Source organism: Tigriopus californicus, chromosome 1, assembly GCF_007210705.1.
Source record: "Tigriopus californicus strain San Diego chromosome 1, Tcal_SD_v2.1, whole genome shotgun sequence".
Lineage (NCBI taxonomy): Eukaryota > Metazoa > Arthropoda > Copepoda > Harpacticoida > Harpacticidae > Tigriopus > Tigriopus californicus.
The window spans coordinates 1,702,061-1,715,757 of record NC_081440.1 but is presented as its reverse complement, the minus strand read 5'-3'; the positions used below and the strand labels follow the sequence as shown (position 1 = coordinate 1,715,757).

Below are 13,697 nucleotides of genomic sequence, written 5' to 3'. Positions count from 1 at the left end.
GCCCAAGTTGTCCTTCACTGTCAAGGACTTTTTAACACCCTATTGTCCTGGGCCCGACATCCCTTTTGAGTATTGGTGGTCACGGACCTTTTTCCGGCTCCCGGCCATATGCCATCAACGACGAGAACTGACAAATGACCTGTTCAATCTGACCCACCCACTCTACAGCAATAACCGAGATCTTCATCATTTACCTCTACCCACGTATTTATGTACTATTCGTAATCCCCCTCCTCACTTTTTCATGTGCACTGAACCAATTTCAGTCATACTCAGGATGTAGGCACCTTCGCAGTTAAAAAAAGGATCATTTTCAAAATGAGAACTACAATTGTAATATGTTAGATTGCCACATAACCGTCAATTGAAGTTACAATTAGTTGATGCAACTTGACCCAAAGCTGCAATAACGGCGTTGATACGGTTTAAAGCTTCTACCGCTGCTGGATCTTGAACAAAAGGCGGGGTAGAGGTAGTTGTAGTTGTTGTAGTACTTGTTGTTGTTGTGGAAGTGGTAGTAGTAGTAGTTGTTGTTGTAGTACTTGTTGTTGTTGTGGAAGTGGTAGTAGTAGTAGTTGTAGTGGTGGTGGTGGTGGTAGTGGTAGTGGTAGTGGTAGTGGTAGTGGTAGTGGTAGTAGTAGTTGTAGTGGTGGTGGTGGTGGTAGTGGGAGGAGGGGGGACACCCCCACCATCAATATTTCCTGCATCTCTCAATGCGTTACACACCTCGGAAAAGCGTGATTTCAATAAGTCCAACTCTCGATTTGCATTGGACACTTCAATCCCAGTAACGATAGCAGCTCCCCCTAATATTACCAAGGCACCGAATTGAACGGCATTAGCACCTGGCTGAAAACACAAAAAGAAATTGCACTGCATCATGGGCGTCCAATCTTTAGATACATACATGTTGTAATAGTCATGTTATATCTATTGTTTATTGTTTGGTCGGGCTCAAGCACATTCTAGGATGCGTAATGAGTCAATGTCAAAGGATAAGGAATAAAGTAGAAAGAAAAAAAAGAAAGAAAACGCCTTCACACAACTGATCAGACACAAAGAAAGCTGAAACATGACATGAAAACTTAGGGTATTTGATCAAACTGGTTTTACATTGGTGTTGTTTGAACTGACTGAGGCTCTGGCATTGCCTAATGGACACATCTAAATCATTCCAAGAATCAAGAAGCATCAGCCCCTAGTCATTGATTGTGTAAGCGGCTTCCTGATTCTAGAAGCTCCTCTCATTTTTGTACAGCAAGCTCGGCATCTCTCATTAGCCTATCCAAACCGGCGCTGAAACCCAACGGTGTAATAGATCTCTACTCCTGATTTGAACTTTTATAATTAGATCTCATCTAAATAACACTGGCAAGGTTAGTGTCCCACAGTGTTGGGACCCTGACTTTCCGGAGGGGGATGTGCGGACACAAGTTGTCCTTCTCGGTCAAGGACTTACAAACACCTTATTGTCCTTGTCCCGACACCCATTCGGATTATTGGCGGTCGCGCACCTTTGTCCGGCTCCCAGGTAAATACCATTAACGACGGGAGCTGACGAAGCATTTGCTCAATCTGGCCCATCCTCTTCGCTACAATTGCCATGATTTTCATCATCTACCTCTACCAAATTGTATCTGTACTGTATGCTCCGTGCCTCCTTTCTTTCATGTGCACGGAAACAAATCTAGTCAATTCACAATTCACTCATCTATTTAACTCTGCTTCCACCTTTCTTTTCATTTGTTGACCGAATCTTGAACAAATTTATTCTACTTTATTATATACAACTGGACATGACCGTGAGTCGCAAATAAAAGGTTGAGAATATAATTCATGGAGCAAAAAAGCCGAATTTGTACACTGTCCACATTATTCAGTTCCAATCGTCTGAATTCCAGGATTTTTTTGTCTTTGACCAAGACTAACGTGACCTTATTCCTTGTTTCAGCAAGGAGGGGATGTGTTTGATGCTTATTGGCACGGGTGCACAAGTGATGCTTTAAACGAACCCTCAAGGCTCCTTACCCACCGATATTCCTGTATGGTTAGCTTAGCCAAGGACAGCTATCTGTAGTACTCTTTGGCCTAGTTGACAGTTTTCAAGTGCTCATTAGCCACTTTTCCAAATTCTGGTTTGGCACATGCTTGATCACTGCTCTCACAACCTTGGGACGACCGGATCGAGGTTTGTCTTGGAGGCTTTTATCAGCCCATTGGAGAGCCCACCAAAGTTCAACAGTTCGCAATGACATCCTCAAGGTCTTAGAAGTGACTAATTGAGTCATTCCAGCCTCAATCATACCAACCAATCGTTGTCCTCTGAGGACGTCTTTGGTGCCAGGCGGTATTTTACTTTTTCCAGAGAAGCGATACTTCAGCGATCAATACACTTTGGCCGAAACAGCTGCTCTACCTTTGTGTTAATTGGAACTTTCCTCTTCTATGTTGATAACATCTAACACGTGCTTTTGGTTACCCAAAATTCTACTTTATTCTCAGAAGCAGTGCATATGAAGCGAGAAATCTAAAATGCCGCTAAGCTTCAATGGTGCGAAAACTTAACGGTCATTGTGGGGAGTCTAATTCTAAGGCCTCCTCAAGTCTTTCTGAGTGCTTGAGATCTTTCAATTGCAACCGAACATTTGGTTGCCTTGAACTGCCTTCTATTCCGGTCAGTCCACTCTGCAACCAGGAGGAGATCTCGTTGCATAATGCTTTGGTCGGCCTCTGACTTAACCCAACTGAAAAGCTAGGTATCGTTTGCAAATTGAAGAATCTCGGAGAATAGGTGAAAATTTGCCCTGCTCGGTTCCTCCACTGCCCGCACCCCAATCGACGTTGGGCATGTTGAAATCACCAATCATAAAGCAATCATTCTTATGATCCAAATCAATCAAGATCGTCAGCATTTGGTGACATGTACAAGCAAAATCGCTTTAGTTTGCAATACGGCCTCCACTTGAGTTGGGCAAAGACGCTTTGAATTCTGCACATTTAGCACTCATATTTGGTAATATCGAAAGTCATGACACTACCACCGAGGGGAATTCATTGACAGTTCATACACGGCAAAATTTGGGACCGAAAATCGTTGTCTGTCATGGTCAGTGGTTCCTTGCTCGTCGTTACAGCTTTCTTTTTTTCCGTATTACTAGGCTTGATAATTGCTCACCGCAAGTCTTAAAGAGCCTTTTGATGCTTCAGTAGGTATATCAAGAAACCTCTGAAAAGAGCCCCTGATTCCTCCTCTTATCGAGCATTTCCATTGGACGTCACCATAAACCTTTTGGAAGTCCACATTTGAACTTTATCTCTCGCCCCAAACGGTGGTTGTTATATTTTCTGGTCAAGTGTTTGCTCAAATACCAAGACATCTAAAGATGTTTTACTTTGTCAAAGAGACAAAAGGAGCAACTTTTGAGAAATACACATGTTTAAAAGTAGCTCAGATAAGTGTGTAAAGTAACTTAAAGTCCATTAAAATGCATCATGGTCAAACACATAGTCAATCAGCATTAAGCGTACTCTTAGTTATGTATAGACGTAAAATTTCATGAACTTCTATTCAGCAGATGCTTAGTTATTACAACTTGAAAGTTGCGTTTTACGCCTTAAAAGATCGAAAATCGGCCTAATTATGTTTCCATTTAGTTCCGAGCAATATTATTGTAACTTTTTCAATAAAACGACAACAAATAACATTTTTCCAGTTTTTAAAAGTTAAAAACTTACAAAACATGTGAAATTGCCTTTCAATTTAGTTAAGTGCCAAAAGCGGCATTATTCTATCATATTCCTAAAGTATTTGAACGATACATGTGACAATTAAATTTTCAAATTCGTCACTTTTTGCAATAACTAATTTCTACGTACTAGCGATGTTTTTATTCAACGTTAAAATGATTTTGTCCAAATTCAAGATCAAGCTTGATTAAAGTTGCGATTTACAAGTATGGCATCACAATTATGAAATATTGATATTATGTAAGTTTTAAGTTATATTGCAAACTATTTTTGGGGTTTTCTACCTATTTAAAAAAAGTGAAATATTTTCATTTATATTTTAGGCATAGAAAAATAATATTATACCTCTTGGCAACTGTTTTGATATTTAACCGGAACAATTCCTCGTCAAACTTGATGCAAATGCAGTCTTTAAAAGCGTGATATCTTATCGTTTACTCAATTGATTTGGATAAAATTGTAGTTGGAAACGAAATTATGGTTACTCCCAACACGTTTTCGATTCTAACTCGGGACGACATATGACATATTTCTTGTTCTCCCTTTACCATACGCTTATTTTTTGTCAAGTTTTATATAAAGAAATGGAGAATGGAGGAACAACGAAACCATTACACCAAACTTTACAGAAATACGTTTGACTTTAACCAGATTCTTGACTCTCGTCTCACCTTTCTCATCACGGTGGTCAAAGATCCTGGTCAAATCGAGAGAAATACTCAAAGTAGTGCACGGGCGAGTCCGGCAAAATACAGACTCGTACGAGTCCTTGGATTGTTTTTACCTTTTACAGGACTCGCCGCGTCCGAACTCGCCCGCCGAGTCTGGACTCGAGTCCGGCAGAGTACTAGCCTCAACACAAACTCAAAGTTATTTTAGCATTTTCTATATCTCGCGAAATCATAAGGAACACTGTTGTTCTTATCGCCTCGTTGAGTTATTGCTCAGATGAAATGGTTACATCTCTAAAAGTTGCCAACATTTTTTTACGTATTTCTGTCAACTTTTAATAAGGCTTTGTAACTCCCTTGCCAGTCCGAGTAAACTAATTATCCAGGAATCCAGCTATTGTCGTTCTTATCGCCACATTTTCTCTCCGTATTGACCTTTCAAATTAGTTTAAGAATGAGGTTTCTAACAATCCTTCCTATGGTCAGAATGTCTTTGAAGTAACCCACAAAAGCTAAAGTATTACTTACACTCGTAAGGATATCTTCAACATCTTGCCGATCGATTCCATTATGACCTCTGTGAACCTGAGCATCGAACTGATAGGTAGGCGAGTCTGTGGACAAAAAGCTTATTATGTCAGCACAATATTTGACCAAACACCAGAGGTGTATGCCAAAGTCTGAACAGATAGTCCGACGCTGATTATGCTGTCGTCATTTTGAAGAACGAGGTGAGTTGAATAAACTTCGAGTTTTTGTAATGTTTTGGGAATAAGATTGATAACAAAGGGCGCCAAATTTGAGTTTCCTACTTTTTCAGAGGGCGAAGCATCAAAAAACATGATTGTAAGTCATAAAGTATCTCTCAACGTTTCTTGAAACAGGGAATTGAAAAAGCTAAGAACTGTTATCCTCACCCTCACAGGCAAGAAGTAAAAAAATCTCGTAAATCATAAATCCGGCTTCAACTATAGATTTCTGCTGAATCTGTTAAGAGCAGGAAGTTCAAGCATGTTCGAAAGATTTGGTTTCAACATAAATGTCGAAAAAAGTGTTGATCAAAGGGTTCGGAAAAAAACTTTGTCATTTTGGTCAAAATAGTTTGATTAGGTTATGAAAATCAGACAAAATAAGTTTCAAAAACTTAAAAAATAAGGAAGTAGAGGTGGCACAAAGCTTTTGATTTGTTTGGTTATTTTAGTATTCTGGTGATTTTATGGCGAAAGTTGCTTGATTCTTCTTTTTCATCATTTTCTCGGTCTATGGGCTAGGAAATATAGTTTTGCCTTTGAATCAACAAGAAAATGAATTGCAATGTATTCTCATATCTATAACTTTCAGGCAAAAATCATATGCTGAAGTCATGGTTCAGGACAAAATGGATGAGGGATCTTTAAAATCAATACCATCATTGTGAGAGAATGGAAGGCATTTTGATACATAAAAGCCTGCGGTATAGTATATAGGAAAAGCAAAATGCACCTTCAGTTACCTTTTAATGCCAATCTACAATGATTGAATAATATTCTATACATGAATATAAATGTGTTCATCCTTAGGTTTTTGGGGCAGGATAGTGTGTAAAAGCCATTATATGAAATGTACTGTGCAGGGGGAAAAGAAATTAAGGGTCAAAACTTGTAATATCTAGCGTGCAAGGCCAATCCAATAAACAGGCAATGCGGGCGCTAGGAATTGACCCTGCTTCTTGATATCTTGCCCTTAGAAAAAAACAACACAACGCACAATTTCACTCAGTTCATTTGATGAACAACTTAGGGCATTCATAATCCCATCTAATTGGGGTCTTTCATTTGTCTAGTACATTTGCTCGCCAAACTTCATTGGTCCTACTGTGGGTTAATCTTATCCTGATTTTAACTGATATTTAAAATTGAACTATATTTATGCCAATCATTTTTGGTTCATTGATTATTAGCGAAACTTCATGTGAGATATCCTTTATCTCAAGTAGGATACTAATATTTGCAAAGTCTTAATTCAGAATAATCTAAGCATGATGACTAAAAATTTATCAAGGTAGAATTTCTTGTCACTTTTTTCCTACATTATTCAGAATCAACTATATTCACTTTTTCTTAAATCTTTCTAACATTAGGCTTTTTTTAGACCAGAACATGACATATCTATAGGAATTTGGCATGCAGCAACGTCAAAAAATCACCTTGATTGGGATTAAAACTGGCGTGAATTTTTTACAGAATGAAATTAAACATTTGGCGTTCGCAAGACAGAATATAGCTCTCCGTTTCTCCCTTTGGATTTCAAAAGTGCTTGTAATTTTACCTGTATAGAATTTGAAAAGCCACTTAGAAGGTTTGGGGTGAATTTATGGTGTTAGAATAAATCAGCAGTAAGTTGTTTCACGAAAGGTATTCTTGTTCTTCTACATTTGTTTGTCAGCAACGAGAGCAAGGAGAGGAGAATGAAAATGACAACTATAGGAGGGTCCTTTCGTTTCTTCAATTTTTTTGTCTACAGTTATAAATGTGTTCGACATTTTTGCAAACTTGATGAGTTTAATAATAATTTTGAAATGCTACTGATAAGGAGAGCTCGGAAAAAATGTTTTTGAAGGGTAAATAATCACAAAAAGATGTGGTGAAAGCACCAAATAATATATTTGCACAGAAAAAAATTTCTCAAATGCAAAGACACAACCCTGTTTAAAAGCAAAAAAGCCACATAAAAAGACAACATTATACTAATGTTACTTTACAAAAGTTTGAAGCGATTACCAAAGGTTTCAATATATTTCATTATTTATTTCATTATTGCAAAATCTCTGAAATCATAAGGCCTTGAAGTTATCTCCTAACTTGGACCCCCAAATCAATACCCTAGATCAAATTTGGTTCCTTTGGGTGCTGTATTTTAGCTATCTCTCAGGGTGAAGAGACCTGGGCGTAAGTGCAAATGTTTTAATATTTGCTCTTTTGTTTATTGTTTATTGATTTGGCCACCCGACATCATATTTTTTTGTGTGTAAAGTACTGAGATTCTACTTGCATTTAAAGGAAAAGCTTGAGCTTCTGCCCTTTTGTTGTCTGTTGGGTCCCTATCTGCTTCCTCCTTTATTTGTTTATAATGTTGTTAAACCCTGGGTTTAATGCTATCAGTGTAAAAATTCAAAAGGGAAAAGAAAAAGAAAGTCCTTGTTTATGAACTTTTTATTTACTGCTGTTCAACATGATCAGATGAAGGATTAAATCCTCAGTCAGAACCTTTTTTAGCTTTTGGGGGGGTTTGGGTTTTCATTGACTTATTTAACCGTTGCAAAACATGTAATCCGCGGCATAACCAAAATGAAAGATTTATGATTTGTCTCATTGTTGTCACTTAAACTCTAGACAATATTTGGTCTAACAACGGATTGGAGCTCCCTTTTTTGGTTTGGGAAAGTCTGCAAAAAGACACCTTGCAGTTGAGCTACATCTGCCGTCATGGGTTGGATCTGACTTAAATTATTTGGCGAACAAAAGCACCCTTAGCACCCAAACAGTAGGGTCCAGATGAGAGTCAATTGTTTGCCCTGACATCTGTATCTAATGTATCGTGTCCTAATATCGAACATTGCAAGCAAAAAAAGGGTTTGTGTTTTTTTATGTAAAGTGCATTGATAACCTAGTAAATACTGTTGGGTTTTTAGATCTTGTAACACATAAACATTTCCTCAACAAGGAAAAGGGGCTGAAAACGGTCTTTTCCCATTGAAACGTTTTTTGCATTATTGCAACTTTTTGCAAACTTGCCCCATTTTGGCACATGTTTCGTATTTTCTCCATCTTTTCGCATTTTTCTCATTAAAAAAAATGATTCCTCTAAATAGGCATTTTGTGAGTAATTGCTTAACCTCTGTGCTACAATTGTGAGCCCACTACCAACAATGCTATGCCAGTGTTTATTGAGTTATTTTCTTCGAGTGGGATACTTACAAAAGTCACTTGTTCCTTGAGTTTCCAAATTTTCATAAAAATTTAGATTCGCTTGATGATATGCGTCTTCTGGTGTATATTGGCCCAAAACCTGACTTGATAAAGTCAAATAAATCAGGGACAGCGCTCTCACAGAAGCAGTCATGGTTGGTCCTGGACTAAATAAAGAATGAGAGGGCTCAAGTTTGCCACCCTATTATAGATGTTTTCCTATAGAAAACCGGCAGTTAAATCGAGGTTTCACTTTCAAACTAGTATATAGAAAACCGGCAGTTAAATCGAGGTTTCACTTTCAAACTAGTAATCAAAACCAGAAAGTAGTGATGGAAGGACAATGACATTCTACTAGGGTTCAACACAGGTGAATTGTCTCGCGAGAGAGGCCCGTTAACTTGCACCTGAAAAGTTTGAATTTACCAATCCTCGTAAAACAGCTTGCAAATTTGGAAGCATACTTTCACGCAAATTATTCAGTTATCCAAGTGCTCTCTGCAACTCAACGTTTTTCCAATTGTTTTCCACCACTTTAATGGCAATTGTCTTTCATTTTGTTTTCAGTTCCTTGAACCGATTCTGTCATTCTTGCATTTTAAATATTTTACTTGTAGAAAGTAACTAGTTCAGTATCCACCTTCCTTTTTTCTAAATAGCGCAATTCATAGCTCCAAAACAATAAATATAAATTCTGCTTTCTTGACCCTTTTATTTTGATATACATGGCTCATACGAGATTTGTACAATATGTTATACCTAGTCGATTTCACTCGATTGTGAGTAGGCTCCATTCTGGGTTCCAGGTTCAATGATATGAAAGTCATTATCAAAAAAATATAAAGATGGGAAAAGATTGAAAGTAACTCGCATCTCTCAAATCATCCAAAAGTCAGATTCAAGTCAAATACGAAATTCATACTCCTTAAGATAGTAAGGTTTCATATTTATCTTGTTTTGCATTTACCTTTACATTGAATTCAGCCTTTACTATTTATCGAACAATGTGGTTTTTGGAATCTTGTACGAACAGCGTACAACTTTTTTTGCATAACATACCCTTTATCTTGAAATATTTTGGGATTATCTGGAAATTATATTATCCTCTTAACAAATCTTCTACAACAAAATATAACTTTCATCTTGCAATATCAATTGCCCGAAAGTATACTTTTTATCGAAGTGAGCGATTATGAGCCTTAGGAAATGAAGTGAAAGCGTGCGATCGGACTTTAAACTAAATATATTCATCATGGTATTGACTTTGATAGCTGTTTGTTATAAGGGCAATCCCATTTGGAAAAAGTGTAACGTGATCGAAAGGTTCTTGCCCGATTCTTGATATGGAGTTAAAAATGTGCTGAGACATTTAGAGTCAATGCGCGCAGTTTTTGCCAAAGACGTCAATCCAATGTCCTTCAATAAATCTTCAAACTGTCTATCTGACCAACTATGATACCAACACGAACACGAAAAGAAAAAAAATTTTTGTTCAAATTCTACCTTCCCATAACTCATCGTAGATGACTTTCATCCGACTGCAGATACTGCCTAACCTGAATCGGAGATGCAAGAGGCATAAGGTGGAAAGTTACAAGCAATCAAAGTGAAAAAATCGAAAGTATAGTTTCATATAATACCTGTACTTTACTTGAGTACACTTGAGTATACGGTCAATTCTAGTGACCGCAGCGGCTTAATGGGCGTTTTGAGAACACCTTCAAGCCCTCGAAATTCCAGGCTAGTTTGAACCATGAAATCTATGAAGAGATATTCGGTATTATTGTTAGGAAGCATTCCCTGAACATCCTCGCAACCTCTATACCGGTCAAACAGGTTCCCCGAACACGTTTCCCATCATGCCACATTTTATTCCCTCGGCTATTTTATGGAGTAATAAACGTTCCTTGTGTTTGTGTATTGCATTACTTCGCCTTTTTACAAGCCACTTCTCTTCTTTCTCGGGCTATCCATTGTTTAATTTGCTTCCCCCTAAAATTTGTAGGGACCACGTTAGCCTTACACCCCGTATTCCGATCCAAAGAAGGACATTTTCAAATTAGGTGAAAATTGCAAATGCCCACTCTATTCAAAATTCCTGTCTCTAATTTGTCGCAGGAAGAGCTAATTAGGTTGTTGTAAGATATTTAGGATTTTTGATGATCAAACATTTTTGGTAATCTCCCTGATCAATTTCGCATCATAATCCAGGATTTTTGGACACCCCGATCTGTCAGATGAGTGCTACCATACATTGCGTCTTTGGTGTTGTTTGGGCAAAAGTCTTTTGTGTTGCGTGTGAGAATTTTGATGCTCAAATATCATTTTCCACATCTGAATTATACAATAACAGAAGTTGAAATATGCACAAGAGTATTTACTTCCAATATTTCATATATATGGCAACCACCCATGGAATAACTTAGTTTGTACATCTCTTCTTGTTTGATTATTTGGTAACACTAAATCTGATATCGTGACGTCACAACTTATTGATATGAACAAGTCTCTGAGTCGGCCATTGCTAGTGCAAAAGCGTTTGACACTGGTTCAAGAAATCATCGAAAAAGAGAACAAGTGGGTAATGTTGGTGCTTTGTTTGGCTGAAATTTGATACTTCAGACGTGTAGTGTTTTAAAAAGCAAACCGAAAAATGGAAAGACAGTGTGGAACATTGTAAAAGAGCCCGTCAAAGTGGTCAAAATCTGCGCCCAAGCATCCTTCCCAAAAGCCCAATTGGTTCTTTGAATTGTCATTTTGGTCCACGGGAAGAGTCAATCAGCTGAGCAAGAACTTTAATGCAATTAAACAATGTGTGTCTCCAAATGTTGTTACAGGGCTCAATCAGACTGAGAAGCTCCCAATAATCGTTCAATTCTCGACTTGAATATATCATGACAAAGTTTTTTCCTTAATATTGTTTACGATGTTATTATGTTCTTAATACACAGACCAAAACACTTCAATGTATCTTAAATATATTTGTTGCTCTTGGTTTATACATGTGACAGGTACACATTCTTGGGTTAGTGAGTATTACATGGGCTCAATGAAGCCTAACTGTCTAGTTCAATTAAGTTGTAATTATCAAAACAGCACAAGGTATAAGTTCAATTTGACACATGGTTGAGGTTTTTGGGTGTTGCTTGGTTGTTGATTATCTTGATATTTAATGATTCCAGCATATTAACAATAGTTCGAGGATCAACTTTGATCTCTGTTTGGAGGAATGGCTCTCTTCTGTTGAAAAACATTAAGAAAGAAGAGCTTCATGTTGATGCCATTTGAATACTTCATTAGATTGCAGTTTTGACACAGAACTTTCAATGTTCATCCACCGCAATTTTTGAATGGTGTTGACGATTTTGACGCGATCTTTTACGTTGTTCCACAGTGTCCTTTCAGTTTTCGATTTGCTTTTCACTACACTACACGTATTAAGTATCAAATTTCAGCCAAACTAAGCACCAACATTATCCACTTGTTTTCGTTTTCAATGATTTCCTGAACCAGTGTCAATCGTTTTTGCACTAGCAATGGCCGACTCAGAGTCTTGTTGATATCAATAAGTTGTGACGTCATGATATCTGATCTAGTGTTACCAAATGATCAAACAAGAAGAGATGTACAAACTAAGTTATTCCATGGGTGGTTGCCATATATATGAAATATTGGAAGTAAATACTCTTGTGCATATTTCAACTTCTGTTATTGTATAATTCAGATGTGGAAAATGATATTTGAGCATCAAAATTCTCACACGCAACACAAAAGACTTTTGCCCAAACAACACCAAAGACGCAATGTATGGTAGCACTCATCTGACAGATTGGGGTGTCCAAAAATACTGGATTATGATGCGAAATTGATCAGGGAGATTATCAAAAATATTTGATCATCAAAAATCCTGAATATCTTACAACAACCTAATTAGCTCTTCCTGCGACAAATTAGAGACAGGAATTTTGAATAGAGTGGGCATTCGCGATTTTCACCTAATTTGAAAATGTCCTTCTTTGGATCGGAATACGGGGTGCTTATTGATTTCGGTAGCATCTTTCAAGTCCGACTTGGACAAATTTTGAAGTACCATTCAAGATCAACCCTACATTCAAGGACTAGTTCGGTCTGCTTGCTCAATTTTTTTTTGTAGATTAAGTATCATATAAAGATAGCACTTGGGATTAAATTCCATGAAGTGGTTGGAAAGGCCGCGAAAAACCAAACCAAAAAGGGATCCATTAGATGGTTCTATAACAAATTTAGAAAATTTTTGAAAACTTCTCCGTAAACCGAATTGGAACATGGGAATGTCCCTAGGACCTTTTCTTATGGATGAAGATGATAGCTGACTCTGTCCACTCAGGTGGGAAGAAGGAAGAATGGAGGGCGAGGCTGAAGAGGTCTTGGAGGAGTGGCTGAGCTTGGGTCCGGAGAAGTGAAAGTTGGAAGGGAGAGACCCCTGATGTTGAAGGGGGCTTTGCTCTTCTTCCATCTCGGGTTCCGTGAGAGGCTGCAAAAGTGGGTGGTGTTCTTCTGGGCAGCCCTGGACCTGACCTCCTCCACTACTGTTTCCGATGTTGCTGCAAACAGTTCTTGACAGTGGAGGAGGAATTTACTCACGGGAATCTCCGAGTTAGTGGCGGGCTTTTTGGCACGTTTGTACAAGCCCGCCATCCTGGACGAGGCTGATGAAGAGAGCAGGTTCTCCACTTCCAACCTTTGGTGGGCTCACTTGGCGCTCTGCAGAGACTTGTGATATGCAATTCTTGAAATCGCATATTGCTCACAAGTCTCCGGTGTTTGGCTCGTTTTGGCATTCCCTCAGCTCACGATGGTAGGGGCTGAACCATGGGGTCTTGAGTCCTCCTCTCCTCCTCTGCACTGAGGAGGACTCTTTAAATGCTTGCAAAATGCCTTGGGCCACTGCAGCTGGATTGGTCACAATCCCGGTGTTGATAGATAGCTGCAGGTCCTCAAGTTGAGCCGCGCACTTCTGCACATTGACCACGCACCTCCCATTTCAAGTCACGCCCAGATGATGGAAATTTCTGGGCATCTTGACGGTGACTGAAATTGGGAGGTGATCAGAAACGGCCAGTAGATGGACGAAACTGGCCGGAGATGGAATATTTTCTGATATGAAAATGTGGTCAAGTACAGAGGCGCCCCGGGAGTAGGTGTGTGTTGGGACTCCCGGGTCGGAGCGCAGAGTGATTCTCCATTGGCTCAGGATCTGGGCGAGCTCTGATAATTTATTTTAGTCAGGACGGATGTTGAAGTCACCACCAATGATGACTTTCTCCGGATTCTTCACCTTCTGAAGGATGGA

General features: G+C 38.6%; 1 protein-coding gene across 1 annotated transcript; it reads right to left on the bottom strand.

The window, feature by feature from the left end:
• Positions 1-359: 359 nt before the first annotated feature.
• LOC131888986 (uncharacterized) lies at positions 360-5,260 on the bottom strand. Its single transcript, XM_059237967.1, has 3 exons — positions 5,231-5,260; positions 4,947-5,126; positions 360-849 (listed from the first exon to the last, which is right to left on the bottom strand). Exons 1-3 carry the CDS (start codon positions 5,258-5,260, stop codon positions 361-363), a joined length of 699 nt encoding a protein of 232 aa, XP_059093950.1. The 3' UTR covers position 360.
• Between the last annotated feature and the right edge of the window lie 8,437 nt (positions 5,261-13,697).